This window comes from Dermochelys coriacea, chromosome 4 (genome assembly GCF_009764565.3).
Source record: "Dermochelys coriacea isolate rDerCor1 chromosome 4, rDerCor1.pri.v4, whole genome shotgun sequence".
Taxonomy (NCBI): Eukaryota; Metazoa; Chordata; order Testudines; family Dermochelyidae; genus Dermochelys; species Dermochelys coriacea.
The window spans coordinates 80,824,108-80,839,690 of NC_050071.1; the positions used below are offsets into that span (position 1 = coordinate 80,824,108).

Sequence of the window (15,583 nt, forward strand, 5' to 3'; positions counted from 1 at the left end):
CAAATCCCTTGAGTGCTGCATCAGGAGCTCTCTGAATACAGTTTAGGCATTCTCAAAAAATGTGCAGAAACCTTCAAAAATATGGTCCCTTTAAACCAAAAATGTACAGAAACCTTTAAAAATCTTTTCACATAAAGATGCCATTTTCAAAAGACTTTTTTATTCATGAAAAGAAAAAATACAAAAGTCCCTTAGGAATCATCCCTCATAATATCAGTTGTAATTTTGTGTTTTGGGAGAAGAAAATGTGTTATGAGTGTACAGATGATGTGAACATTTGCATTTTCTATGTTTTGTGGCAAATGGCTGGTACGATTATGATGGGTCCCGCGCTTCCTCTTCTTCGGGGGGGGGGGGGGGTTAGGGCACAGTTTCCTGCCCCTGAACTAAGGTATCTACTGTCCCACTAGTAACCCAGAGAAGGATAGTGGAGAGGGAGGGACCCAGGCCTGCCCTCTACTCCAGGTCCCAGTCCAGGGACCCTAGGGATAGTGGTAAACCTCTTGAACTAGTGCTTCCTTCCCCGTGCTACTTCCCTCTCCTGCTCTGCAGCTTGTGGGGCTTCCTGCCCCCCCGCACAAGCTGCGTGTGTCTTTACCTAGGGTCTTGGTCTTCTAGCCAGCCACAGCACTTCTCCAAACTCTCCTATACATCAACTCCTTCAAACTGCACTCTGCTCCAACTCTTTCCTCTGGCTGATTGAAGCAGGGGGGTTTTATCAGGTGACTGGCTTCAAGTACTCTAACTGGCTTCAGGTGCTTTAAATTAATCTATAGAAACCTTTCTTCCCAACACAGGGAATAAGGCTTCTCCTCTTCCTGGGACTTACTGATCTCTCCTATATCACTCTCCTGCTGCTTACTGGCCATGCTGTATCACAGTTTGCATTTAAAATACTCTTTTTTTTTTCCAAATATTAAAACCAATCAGGCAAGTAAAATGATTGTGCCTAAATATGATGAAATAGTATCACACAAAACAATCTGTTATATTAACTGTATAGGAGAATAGTTTTTGTGGTATTGTGAAAGAAAGGCAGCCATGTGGAAAGTTAGCTAGCTCACCCATCTTTTAAGTAAAGAGATAGATCTGTAGGGTTCTGTAGGTCTTCTTAATAGAGTATACTATGAATTCTGTTATAGTACATAGATGGCATGATGACTAAAATGTGTAAAGGGCCATATTTCAGCAGCCCTGATGTAAACTCCAAACCATTAGCGGTCTGCACAGATTGATGCCTTTAGCAAACCATTTAACTCAGTTAGGTTGCACAGGGTATAAATCAGCTCAGAATTTGGTCCAGTGCCTTTACCCTTCATTTGTGGAGTCGCTAACTCATCTGCATTCTATCTACTCTTTAATCTTCAGAAATTACAAATCTCTTGGGCCCAGACTCCCATTAATTTCAGTGTGGGGTTAGGTGCCCAAATACCTTTGAGTATCTGGGCCTCAGAAGTTACTAGTAAGCTAACATTACCAGAGAATGTCCATAGGCTGCTCCCACCAATCTTTTTAAGCTGCTGGATGACAGGTTTATGGACTGCTACCCTGCTACTATCCAGGATGTGGGTCCCAATCTGCTTCCTTTCTTTCTCTCTCTGGCAAGTCAGACAGCAGATCCCTAAACTGTCATCCCAGAAGGATGGAGGAGTTGACAGGCAGACTCTCACAAATTTGAAAAGGAGAGATGAATTTGGGTTTGCTGTTCTGATTCAGCAGGAGCCAAAACAGGGTAGTTATTTTAAAGCATTTGCCCTGTTTGCTGATCCAACATTCATTCATATGATGACATGAATGGCAGCCAGCCACTCAGTTGATAGCACTTTCCCATCAATTTCAGCTGTGGCTGCTGGCCTAGAACTAATATTGTTCTGTTCTTAAAAGCCTACAGCCTCAGCTGCCGGGGGCGGAGGAGGGAGCAGCAAGCCCCAGTGCCTGAACCACACTGCCTGCAGCAGCAGCCCCAGATGGGGAAAGCCCCACCCCAGCAGCCCCGGGTCAACCCCATCGGAAGCTGTAGGATGGGAGAAGCTTCCTCCTCCCTCCAGCAGCCCCAGCCCAACCCCATCCCCGGCAGAAGCCCCCAGGCAGGGGAAGCCCCAGCACCCCCAACCCATCCCGGGCAGAAGCCACAGGGCAGCAGGAGAAGCCCCCATGCCTGACCACTCTCTCTGGCAAACCCCCACTCTAGCCCTGCAACTGAAGGGGGCGGGATAGCTCAGTGGTTTGAGCATTGGCCTGCTAAACTCAGGGTTGTGAATTCAATCCTTGAGGGGGCCATTTAGGGATCTGGGGCAAAAATTGGGGATTGGTCCTGCTTTGAGCAGGGGGTTGGACTAGATGGTCCCTGAGCTCCCTTCCAACCCTGATTTCCTATGAAGGAGCTCTCGCTCCCTACGGCGCCCTGGTGCTGTGGTGTGGGGACAGAGCTTCTCCAGTCTTGTGGCCGCAGTGGGGGTGGGGGCAGAAAGGAGCAAAAGGGATTGCAGGGCTGTGGTAGGGTGGCAGAATGGGGGCAGAACCTGGGTGGAATGGGGAAGGGGCAGAAAGGGGTGGGGCTGAGGGAAGGGCCACAAGTGGAAGGGGTTGGATGGGGCAGGGCCATAGGAGGAAGGATGGGGAGGGCCCCCCCTTGCTTTGGCCTAGGGACCCAGGAAACCTTAATCCGCCTCAGCTCTCATCTTATCTTGACTTCCCATGTTGCACCAGGGTAAATGAGCAGGGAGTTGAGCTAGGATGTAGAAGGGCAGAGGAGTGTGTTGGAAGATGTTTGAAGACAAAGAGATGAAGTTATATGCTACTCCTTGGATAGAGAGATTCAGTGTCTCTGCCATAGCACTGTATTACAGAGACATTGTGGGTGAGGTAATATCTTTTATTGACCAACTTCTGTTGGTGAGAGAGACAACCTTTCAAGCTTGTCAGAGCTCTTCTTCAGCTGTGTGTACCTTGGAAACTTGTCTCTTTCACCAACAGAAGTTGATCCAATAAAAGATATTACCTCATTCACCTTGTCTCTCTAATATCCTGGGACCAACATGGCTATAACAACACTGCAAATAGCATTATATGTGTTATTAAACAAACTGTGTGGTTTTGTGTGCAAGTCTGTTTCAAGTGTTTGACTTGTTATGTATCTAAGCAAACATGCATTGAGAATAGGTAAGTGATAATTATCTAGCATAGGGATAACCACATAGAAAATCTTTCCAAAGGGGCCACGGGTTATTTTGTATGGATCCCAATGACCTACATTTGATCTACGTGTAGGTGGTTGTAATAGCATAAAATGTAACAAACAGCAATGGATTATAAAACCTATATATTGACTTGCACATTCAATCAACCTGCATGTGAACTCAGCAGGAAATTCAAAACAAAAGCTAATTTATGGAAAAATATGTAGTTCTAATCATAGTTTAGCCCTGTGGGGGTCCAAATAACAAACTACAATCTTTACATGCAGATGCTTTCATCTTACATTCCTGAGTTGGTGACATTCCAAAAAATTCTTATCAATCCTTATTATCATCCTTCATTAAAGCTCATTACATTTCTCCTTATTGCATGTTTGCTATAAAATTCTATCACTCTTAATATGGAATATAAAAAGGTTTTGATGTGTTTTACCCATTTATGAGATTGAAATACACAGCACAAGTATTTCACTATAAACTGTAAAACCCCAGCTCAGTGTGTCATTTGAACATTATATTAATCTGACCTTTATTTGACTCCGTTCTGTTTGGTTTCTTAAATCTTTTCACAGATTGCACATTTCTCTGCCACCAACATGCAAGTAGATTGTCAGCTGATCCTATAGTACCTTTCAAAGTACTAAATCATTTCATTATTATTCTTATAGCCTAGATACTTAAATTTGAAGTTTTGCTATTCCTTAAGAATTTTTGAAGTTTAAACCTTAAAGCTCTTAAACCATAAAAGGCCAAATTTGCACCCTTTTTTGTGATGTGGTCACATAAATGCGAAGTTCCAATAGATGCTCAGACAATATAATGGCAGTGTAATTTACTTAGTATTTCTTTTCTAAACAGATTGCTTTTTGTGATCGCTGCCATGATTGATGTGGCTTTGGAAAAGATTTTTAATAGAATTGGGGGAAATGGCATAAAAAATATAAGAATGAACCTGAGCCTCAACCTTGCCCCAGAAGAGAGCTACAAGGGGTTTGAGGGAAGGGAGAAAGATCATTCTGGAGGAAGGAGTGAAAGGTTGAGAAAGGAGTGAACAGGGAGAGCTGAAAAACTGTGTAAGTAAGCAACCAACAGTTAACTCAGCCTTGTAAAAACTGTTTTGAACATTTGCCAAACAATATGCCTAATATGCTTATTACAAATGACATTGTTTCTCATCTTCTGTAAAATAACAATAATAATTGTAAGTAAAAATAATATAAATAAATAAAGTATTCATTTGAGGGCAAATGTAATTTTTCAAGGCCTGCTTAACTGAACTGAAACTCTATACTTTTTAAGGTTCATTCATCACAAGTGCAAATAATCAATATTCAGCTGAAATTCCAGTACCTGAACATATCATCTTAAAGAGGATTACTCAATGGAGAATTCTGGGTAATATTGGAGTCTTTAGAATAAAGGCACAAATATGGAAACAGGATGAATATCAGATAAATATTGTCTGTAATTGTCTACTGAATAATGTTCTTTAGGCCTGGTTAGTGGAAACCTAGGGTTGCAGTCGAACCTTGATTAAGTTTCAGATAATGCTATTGATAGTTGATAAGATGATCATTGTTATTGCAAGAAAATAGCTGACCTGTAAAATAAAATGTGACATTGGCCATATGTGTATTTTTTGAGAAATACACATTGTGCATTCCATTTTTAGTGAACAACGAGAAAAAATGCAAGACTATCATCCACCCATAACAACTGTGGAAATGAAAAATATAGAATGTGTAAAAATTTCATATAATCATGTCTGGTTAGAGGCCAAAACAAAGAAACTTCATCCATAAAATCTACCTGACATATCTTTGTTGCCACATTCTCTCTAAACAATATCCTTTGTGATGTGTTTTGCACAGATTGTTTTATGAACAAGTTTTACAGAAAATGGAAAATATGGGATCAAGATTAGATTTTTTCACAGATAAAACTGCAAAATTCATGAATGGGTCAAATCCATTCAAAAATACAAGGATAAAGAGCACAACTTTTCCAACTATTATATGAAGAGGTCTCAGTAGACTTTGGCGAGTTTCCATGTGATCATGCAATGAAATTCCATTTATAAATGTTCAGCTACTCTTTTAAAAAAAACATGCATCGTCTTATTGACTACTTTCTGGTGAGGCTAAACAGCATAAATTGCTGTTGCTTGGATTTTACACATCCCAAAACTGGCTTTGTGATGACTTGAGAAAAGACAATAACATATGAAGAACTTGTGCTTTGATAATTTCATTTATTTTTAATTAACTATTTTCTTGATCTGCAATGAAGTGTACATCTGAAAAGCACTTTTTAGTGGACAGCAGATGAATACAAATCAGATTGTAAATGAAGTGGTTTGTTTGACCCCTGTCTCTTAGCAAATTGGGAGTATTATGCTGCATATTTTAAGGTTAAAATTAGAGAAAATCAGTACTTTTCAAGTTGAATTATATCCAGCCCACTCTAGGTCCTTAAGAAGGTTCAAATTTGAATTGTAGCTGCAAGAAAAACACATGGTAAATAATTTTTTTAAAACTTCAGTTTTCAAATATTCATTTGAAAATTCATTGTCAACAGGGAGATGAATGGAAAATAATGCCTCAGCAACACTGAGGAGTAATTGCAATTTACTTGGTTTGAATTATAATCTTTTCACATTGGTTTGGAAATGTAAACAGTCTTCTTTTTCTTTTACACAGGTGTTTGTGAGTGTGGATGCGGGTGTGTATATATGTATATATATATTCCATTTAATTCTAGGGAAGCAATTTATACACCTCAGCTTGCAATCACCCAGATATATACAGCAATAGCAGTCAAAGATAGAGTTCAATACTGAAAGGTGGAATTTTATCATACAGCAGATCTGCAGAAGTAAAACTCATGGGAGAGGCAAACACTATTAGGTTCCTCTGGCCACATTTCACCACTTTATTCAGTCACTTTCCCTTACAGAACATGCTATAAAATTGTTCCCAAAAGACCACCAAGTCACCATTTCTAGGTTCCCAGTGTTCTCCCATTACCCAGGCTGTTAATACTTCTTCTTCCCTGGTCATCCCAGTGACAGGTTGGGGGAACGGTATGCTCACTGACTCTACCCCATGCTGCTCACTTCCCACCTTCTCATCCTCCATTGATCCTTGGACCTGTGGACAGTCCTCTCATCTGAAAGACATCACCTCCAACAGCACATTGCTTTCCAACCCAATCCTGGAGAATTGGTTCATTATCAGTACCATAATGAAAGTGGCACTCATTGCATTACTTCTGCTACTTTCAACAGCATTTGGGGTTTTCTTCAGAGATCTCAGCTCCAGACATTGACCAGAGTTCTAGCTGCCTATTTCACTTTCCATTATTGCAGGGCCAACATTTTTATATCTAGCCTCCATTTATGTGCAGGCAACTTTGGAAATTCAGCACTTTTCACATGCATTTTTGAGCAGTGTCACTTGCATGCACAGTTGATAGAATTCACATACAAAAACACAATTTGTCCCAGTGGATTTTGCATATGTACATTCTGTCACTTAAGTACACAAATTATAGTGCTTCAGAAATAAATAAAGAAATAAATAAAAATGTGTGACCAAAGGTGCATGCATACACATAAAAAAGGGTTTGAGGCGCTTTGGAATTTTTGTCCCGAGGAGTGAATACATCTCTCTGATTTCCTATCTGTTTGTTGCATATGTACAGATCTTTCCCGTAAAGAATGAATATATCTTCCAAAAACATACCAGTTTCCAACCTTTGGCAACTGTAATGACCCCAACACACACACACTTGATGATTTTATCTATTCATTTTACATACACTGGTGTCTCAATACAAACTTTGTTTTCCTTTTAGTTGCTTGCCGGTAAATCCTACTGAGTTTTAAATCTCTGAAGTTGTAGGATCCCAGTGGCTGATAAATTTCATTAGTAACCTGCTATCAGTCTCCTGTACCTCTCCTGTTTCCACCTGTCTGAACCCTGGGACAAACCAATCAAACCCAAAATTTACTGTGTGGAGAGATGGATAACTAGCTTTCTATTACAAGCTTGATTGTGTATCCCCTTTATGTTCCTCAGAAAAGGTGTTTCACCTCAGAATTTGCAAGACTTTTAATTTTAAGAAATAAGAATAGGCATTTCTGAGACATTATAAAAATATGTGTAATTGCTTCTGGAAAGTTCATAACTTGACTTGGCCTGCTTCATATTTGGTTTATTAACCCATCTTTGACAAAGTCTGTGTTATGGGACGATTTTTGAGAAGGTAGGTACTTATTTTTGAAGTAACTTTATTTGAAAATAGGTTCATCAGGTTTCAACAGATTTTTAATGTATGCCAGAGGTCTGACTGACCTTGCAAAGACTTCAAGGACTCCATTTTGCTAGTTGCTTTACAAACACAGGGGGAAAAAAGATGGCACCATCCCAAGGAGCTTACAATCTAAGTATAAGATGAGACAACAGATGGATACAGAGAGATGGGTGGGGGGGAATACAAGGAAATAATGAGATAATATTGATCAGTGTGATAGGTGGTGGTCTCAATACATCAGCAGCCTAATCACTGTAATGTTTTTTGTAGACATCATGGCAAAGGAGAGTTTTGAGGATGAATTTGAAGGTGGATAATGAGAGCTTTGTGGATGTGAATCATGAGGGGCTGCATAGGAGTTAGCACCAAAGTTCTTGTTTGAAAATTTAACGTGTGTAATAGAGGCTGGCGCCATGGGCAGACTGGAGGTGAGCATCAATAAATCAATAAGAAATGAGTGGTGATAGGTAGTTTGGGGATAGTCCATGAAGAGCCTTGAAAGTGAGTACAAGCAGCATCTGTTTGATGTGTTAGAGCAAGGGAAGCCAGTGGAGGGATGCAAACAGAGGGTGATATGATCAAAGTGATGAGCTAGGGAAATTATCTTTGTAGTAACATTCTACATGGATACAAGTGGGGCAAGGCTGCATTTGAAAAGGCTCAAGAGATGGATGTTGCAGTAATTGAAACACAGGATGATCAGAACTTAGACAAGAGTTTTAGCTGTATGAACGGATAAGAAAGACCACATCTTAGAGATGTTGTGCAGAAATATTTAGAGAGAGCCTGGGTGTGAGATCCTAAAGAAAGGTCTGAGTTGAAGATGACATCCAGGTTATGAGCAGGGCCTTACCAAATTCATGGCCATGAAAAACACGTCACAGATCATGAAATCTGGTCTTTTGTGTACTTTTACCATATAGCAGTGTTTCTCAAAGTGGGAGTCCTGACCCAAAAGGGGCTGCCAGGCTATTATGGGGTGGTGGGTTACAGTATTGCCAGCCTTACTTCTGCACTGCCTTCAGAGCTGGACAGCTGTAAAGCAGTGGCTGCTGGCCAAGCACTCAGCTCTAAAGGCAGCGCCGCTGCCAGCAGCATCACAGAAGTAAGGGTGGCATGGCATGGTAGGGGGGTTGTCATATGAGGGGAGGGGTCGTCATGGGCAGTATGTGTTTATATTTTGTCATTTTTAAATACATATTTATGCTTTGTTACAACACTGTGAAATTTAAGATTTAAATATCTGAAACCGTGAAATTCAAAGCTTTTTAAAAAGCTGTGACTGTGAAATTTACAAAATCTACAAAAATAGACTGTGAATTTGGAAGGGCCTTGGATTATGATTTTGAGTTGTAGGCAACATGGTGGTGTTGTCCGTAGTGATTGAAAAAGGAGATAGGGGGCAGGGCATGGGAGCAAAGATTAGGAGCGCTGTTTTACTTGTGTTGAGCTCGAATTGGCAGCTAGACATCCATGAGGAGACAGGCAGAAATTTTAGCTTGAACAGAAGTAGACAGGTCTGGAGTAGAGAGGAAGATCTGTGAGTCATCAGCATAGAACTAATAGCTGAATTTGTGTTTGATTTTTGAATTTGTGTGTTGTGGATGAAATTACCCAGCAATAAGGGAAGGGAATCTAAAATCTACTGCATCTCCTATGGACATTATGATCATAGTGACTTCGGTATATGTAATGAGTCGTAGCATCATGGAATGTAAACTTAAGGTGGTCACTGACTTACTTCCTAAAGGTCATGTTTGAGTTACTAGGGTTTACGGGATATAGAGCTGCTTTGTGTCACTGAGTTTTAGCTACCACCAGGACTCCATCTAGGGTTTTAAGAACTGAAAATGAATGAAAGTAGAAATCAAAAACTAGAATCCATACTTTTACTACACAAAGTACTGTACCACTGAATTGAGATATCCTAAAAATAAACGCAGAGCCAGATCAACCCCATGAGTGCCCACAGGCCATAAAATAAAATTGTTGAACATCTCCATTTTTATAGTCCCAGTATATTCCCCAAATCAGATAGCCAAAAATTCAGTAATTGGACTGTATTGCAGTTCTTTTCTTTTCACAGAGTTGGCTCTCTTCAGTTACTTCTAGTGTTCCCCAACCAGGGAAGGCCTTCTCTCTTCCCTCCCCCTACCTCCATTTGACCAGACATGTTTCTTTACTACCCACTCTTGCTGGCTTGCACACTGCTCCTTTGCTCTGTATGGCCAGCATGTGTCACATTCCACTGGAGGACTATTGGTTATTTTGTTTGTTTTTTAAAAAAGCTTGCCAGCTCTCCTCAGTATTCCCCTTATGCTCTCCCTTCACTTCTGCCACTCCCTAACCTACCTACATAGTTGTGTCTCTAAAATGGTGCCCCAAATAGCTGTATATTAGGTCTATGCCTCATGAATCAGTTGATTTTTACGTAGTGTGTGTTGGACAGATTTATTATCATGCTAGTTTGGAATGCTATAAAGAAGAGATCATGATAATGAAAATATAATTGTAAAATTAAAATGTTATTTTTATTTAGGTTGTGGTATCACTACCAGCTATGCACTTTTTCTAAACACAAATATACTTCCTACCGCAAAGAGCTCACAATCTAAAAGGCAAAAAACAAGAATAGGGGGATGAAAAGGGAAAAACCATACAAACAGATTGGACAGGGAGACAACTTACACTCACATTTGTAGTTCCGCAGGGTGGATTTGAGGTGGGGAGGCATTTGCACAAAGTATCCCTAACTATCTTACTATCTAGGAGTTATTAACTAACTAATTTCTTGTTGGTTTCATGAGAGAAATGGGTTCTGACGAGGGATTTGACGTTGTGATCTAGTGTATTAGCTCCGGAAGGTGTTCCAGGCATAGGGAGCTATAAAAAAGCAAGCCTAGAGGTGGTTGTGGGAGAATTGGGCAAACAAGGCAACAAGGCTGGCATTGTTAGAAGAATGGAGGGGGCAAGAGGCAGCAATTTATTTTTCTGTGGTTTCCATCATACGCGTTCCATAAAGTGCTTTATAGAGAGACTTGATCATAATTTAAAACGAATAGGCTTGTGGTAAAATTTATACTTAATCACCTCTTTAATTGTTATGGGGAAGGGAGAGAGTTCCAGTTGGATGAGGTGAAGTGCTAAGATCTTCATTGTAGAGGGTGGAATCAGCAAGGGGTGGAATCAGCTAAAATTGGAACAGAGTGGTAAGGTGGATCAGAGAAACTGAAGCAACTATGCACTGCCTCTTACTCAGGGCAGATTGCAATATTACATTTTATCCCATACTAAATTATCCTCTCTTCCCCAAACAGAAAACTAGATTCAGAGAATGACAAGAAGCCAGTAAAGGTGGCAGAGGTTGGAGATGATTTAGTCCTATTAAATGGAGTAGGGGAGTAGTCTAGTTGGAGCATTTTGGATCATGAAGTATTTTAGATCCCTCTTTAAATTATGTTCTGTTTACAGTACTTTAACCCCATTGGAGCCAGTGAAATGAACCAGGAAAACTGCAAACATAATTGGCCCTAGGCATTTAGCAAGACCATATTTAAGAGGTGCAAGAATCAAATAGGAAACATAGTTAAGACATAATGAAGAATTTCAGCTCAGGGTCAAAATAAGGGCTAATTCTGGCAATTTTCTGGCAAGATGATAGGCAGATTTATAAACAAAAGGGAGGTGGAAGAAAAGGAAGAAATAAGGTTTGAGTGATCAAGGATCACTACGATTTCAGGCCTTGACAGCCAATTAAAGGTCTGAGAAAGGAGAGTGATAGTGGAATCAGAGACTTGGAACAAAGATAATATTTTATCTGGAGGGAGGACTTTAATCTTTGGAACATTCAGTAATAAAAGCTTTTTGGGGTTTTTTTACAGAAGGCACTGGTGGAGGGTGTAATCCTACAGAGGGCCTAATCTTGAGTAAGGACTTTATAATCAGGCCCAGGGTCAATACAGATAGATTGAGGAACAAGGGGGGATATGATAGTCTATAAAATCACGACTGGTGTGAAGAAAGTAAATAAGGAAGTGTTATTTACTCCTTCTCGTAGACAGGAACTAGGAGTCATCAAATGAAATTAATAGGCAGAAGGTTTAAAACAAACAAAAGGAAGTATTTTTTCATACAACGCACAGTCAACCTGTGGAACTCCTTGCCAGAGGATGTTGTGAAAGCCAAGACTATAACAGGGTTCAAAAAAGAACTAGATAAATTCATGGAGGATAGGTCCATCAATGTCTATTAGCCGGGATGGGGAGGGATGGTGTCCCTAGCCTCTGTTTGCCAGAAGGTGGGAATGAGTGACAGGGGATGGATCACTTGATGATTACTTGTTCTGTTTGTTCCCTCTGGGGCACCTGGCATTGGCCACTTTCGGAAGACAGGATACTGGGCTAGATGGACCTTTGGTCTCACCCAGTATGGCCATTCTTATGTTCTTGCAATTTTTACAAAAAAGAGGTGGGGGGGGAGAATGGAGTACCCCCAATATACTGTCTCAAATACTATATGGCCTTCATTACTATAGTAGCTAAGCACCTCACAATATTTAACTTTATCCCAGCCCACTGAGATAGGGATACTATAGCCCCATTTTATAGATGGAGGTGGGGACAGACTAAGTGACTTGCCCTAGGTAACACAAGAAGTCTATGACAGATCAGGGAAGTGAACACAGTCTTGTGAGTCCCCAGGCTAGCACCCTAATGTCTGGAGCATGCTTCCTCTCTGCTGCTTGTTATCTTTGGTTGCTCCTGCTTGGCTGTTCAGAACAGAATTATTTATTTTAGGAACTCAATTAGGCAGCCTAATTTTTAAAATGAAGTGATTTATCTGTACAGAAGATTTAGTCCTAGTCTATGGTATGGGGGGGAATTAGGGTGACCAGACAGCCCGATAAATTCCCGATTTTTAGCCATTTGTGCCAATATTACGGCTTTGGCCGTTCGGGCGGTTTTTGGGGGTTTTTTTGCTTCGGCAACTCCGCTCCGGATGCGCTTTTTTTTTTTTTTTTTTTTTGCTTACCCCATGTGTCCTGATATTTTTTGTCCATTTTATCTGGTCACCCTGGGGGATTCGATCTAAGTTACACATCTTCAGCTACGTAGCTGAAGTCAGCGTACTTAGATCTATGTACCGTGGTGTCTTCACTGCGGTAAGTCGATAGCTGACGCTCTGCCATCGACTCCGCCTCTCGCTTCGGTAGAGTACTGGAGTCAAAGGGAGAGCACTCAGCGGTCGGTTTATCATATCTAGACAAGACACAATAAATCGACTCCCACTGGAGCTATTGCTGCCCACCGATCCAGCAGTAATGTAGACAAGCCCTTAGAGATGGAAAGGAGAAGGGGTACAGACTTTTGTCTTTTATCTGTCAACAGAGTACTGCAAGAGTCAGGATGAGAGTGAGAGAGCATTAAGTGTGCGATTAGACTCAGTGTGAGACATAAAGGCATGGTATTATTATTTAATGGAGCTTATTGCCAGTTGAATTCACTGATACTGCTATATTACTAAACTGCACATACAGTAATTGCTTGGTGCTACAGCATAAACTGTAGTTGAATAATTACACTGTAGACCAGGGGCGGGCAAACTTTTTGGCCTGAGGGCCGCATCTGGTTTTGGAAATTGTATGGAGGGCTGGTTAGGGAAGGCTGTGCCTCCCCAAACAGCCAGGAATGGCCCAGACCCTGCCCCCTATTCCCCTCCTCTCCCCCGCTTCTCACCCCCTGACACCCCCCACTGGGACTCCTGCCCCCTTACCACGCTGCCTGGAGCACCGGTGGCTGGCGATGCTACAGCTGCGCCGCCTGGCTGGAGCCAGCCATGCCGCCATGCAGCACAGAGCACCAGGTCAGGCTGGGCTCTGCAGCTGCATTGCTCCAGGAGCTCGCAGCCCCACCACCCAGAGCATTGCGCTGGCAGCACAGTGAGCTGAGACTGCAGGGAGGGGGGACAGTAGGGGAAGGGCCGGGGGCTAGCCTCCTGGGCCAGGAGCTCAAGGGCCGGGCAGGAGGGTCCCTCGGGCCAGATGTGACCCGCAGGCTGTAGTTTGCCCACCTCTGCTGTAAACGCTTGTTCCTATTGTTGTATATTTTAATACACAATTTGCTATTGTCATAAAAACATGGAAATGTCATTATTAGAGTGAGTTGTCGTAAATGTATTTATCACTTGACACTGCCATTAAGAGCACCAAACTCCTTAAAAAGTATGTGTTCTTTATCACCAGCAATGCATCTCTTTGGCCTCAACTGGCAGTTACAACAGACTGAAAATGACACATTTGAGAATGGAAAAGTGAATGCTGATACCATGCCAACAAACACTGTATCGTTACCTTCTGGTGAAAATGGTAAGTGAGACACTAACTTTATTCAGTTTCTTTTTTAACATTTCCTTTCCTTGAACTTGTATTCTACTTACATCACTTCCTCCTCATCTTTTTCCACCATAATCATGTAGTTCTAATGAAATTATAAAGCCATTTAAAAAAAACACAGTATTAAAAAAATATTGTACAGTAGAGGTAAACAATTAAAGTTTTATTCAGATTGTAATGGACCACATCATGTCTCCCACCACATGGATGGAGGGAATGGGATCCAGTGGATCCTGACCTACAGACGTAGAAAGGGGCAGTGCTTCCCGTCTGGCAGTTCTCATAGGCTAAACCTGTGGCCTTGCAGAGTTTGGCCTGTGCAGCTAGAGAAGACAGGGAATTTAGATAGGGCTGGATGGAAGAGACGTGGAGATGTCATTGCATCCCATCAACCCTTTGGATCTCCTTTAGATAAATTAATGTTGACCCTGTCAGTACTAAGTTACCCGCATTCCTCCTACAAAGTTTAGAAGCCCTGCTCAGGGGGCCTCTGATTGTAGGAAGATGGGGATTCTCTGGAACCATGCCTGCTGTTAGAGCCACAATATCAGGGAGCCGGAGATGACTGGAGGAGCTAGTCCAGAGGAATAGGCCTTCCATATACTGGCTCTAGTCTTGGTGGTCTCCATTAGATCTGGATAGTTTCAAGGCCAAAACCCCTCTTTGTTCTGCACTCCTGTACTCCTGCAAACTGTACTCCTGAGCAAATGGAGACAAAACTCTGTGTGGAGGAACTTGCTGATTTTTGAATCCTCTGTGTGGTAGTTTCCATGTAAGGGACAGCTTGGCAAGAGTGAATACATTTAATGTGTATGCTACAAATGGTATGATGACCGTCCTATCAACTACCTAATTTTTTCCCCTCTACATAATTCAAGTTTTATTTTTACTTCTGGCTGAAGTTTAGTAAGTCATATGTGGTACATTCTTCTGTTTCCCAAGTGCATTTAGGGTATGTAATTGAGTCTTCCTCAATCAGCTATATATAAAGTCAAACTACTATATTAATTTTGTTGTGGGAGCTTTTAAAATACAAACCACATAAAGAGATTATATTTTATCAGTCTTTTTTTCATGTTGCCTTTTAAGGGTCTCTAAACCTTTTAAAGTCTGCACACCTTTTGCTAACAGAGGCTTTAAAATCAATAGTTTTTGAATTAGGGTTGCCAATTTTGGTTGGACGTATTCCTAGAGGTTTCTTTGCATGACATAATATTTAATTAAAGATTAATCTTTAATTCTTGGAGATTCCCAGCCAATCCTGGAGGGTTGGCAACCCTATTTTGAATGGAAAACTTGATTTAAATGGTGTTTGCCTCATTACCAAAAAAAAAAAAAAAAAAAATCTTCACAAGGTGCAGCTGATCTCCTCATCACTGAGGAGGAGGAAGTCTTTGCCGGCATTTGCCATCCTGAAACTTTTTCAAGATATCACAACTCCAAATTATAGAAATGACATAGCTCAGTTCCCTCTTTCTGTCATTCTTTAGGCCTACAAAGCCTGTCTTGTAGGGCTCACTGTGCTTCTTTCTTTTCTCCTCTCTTTTTGCATAGTGTTTTTGATTTGTATTTAGATATCCATTATCTCTATCCTTATATGGATGGCTTCTTACTTGTTCCAAGGAATAGAAAGAAGCTATTGTATTGTTAATGAATATATGTGCTATGGCAGTGGTTTCTG

At 41.1% G+C, this 15,583-nt stretch overlaps 1 protein-coding gene across 5 annotated transcripts in view; it reads left to right on the forward strand.

Moving 5' to 3' along the window:
- Positions 1-15,583, forward strand: part of TENM3 (teneurin transmembrane protein 3) — a 2,178,135-nt gene that overhangs the window by 2,027,742 nt on the left and 134,810 nt on the right. For all 5 annotated transcript variants that reach the window (XM_043513542.1, XM_043513543.1, XM_038399412.2 and 2 more), the window contains one exon: positions 13,753-13,875. In XM_043513542.1, coding sequence (XP_043369477.1) covers positions 13,753-13,875 — 123 coding nt within the window. The remainder of the gene's footprint in view (positions 1-13,752; positions 13,876-15,583) is intronic.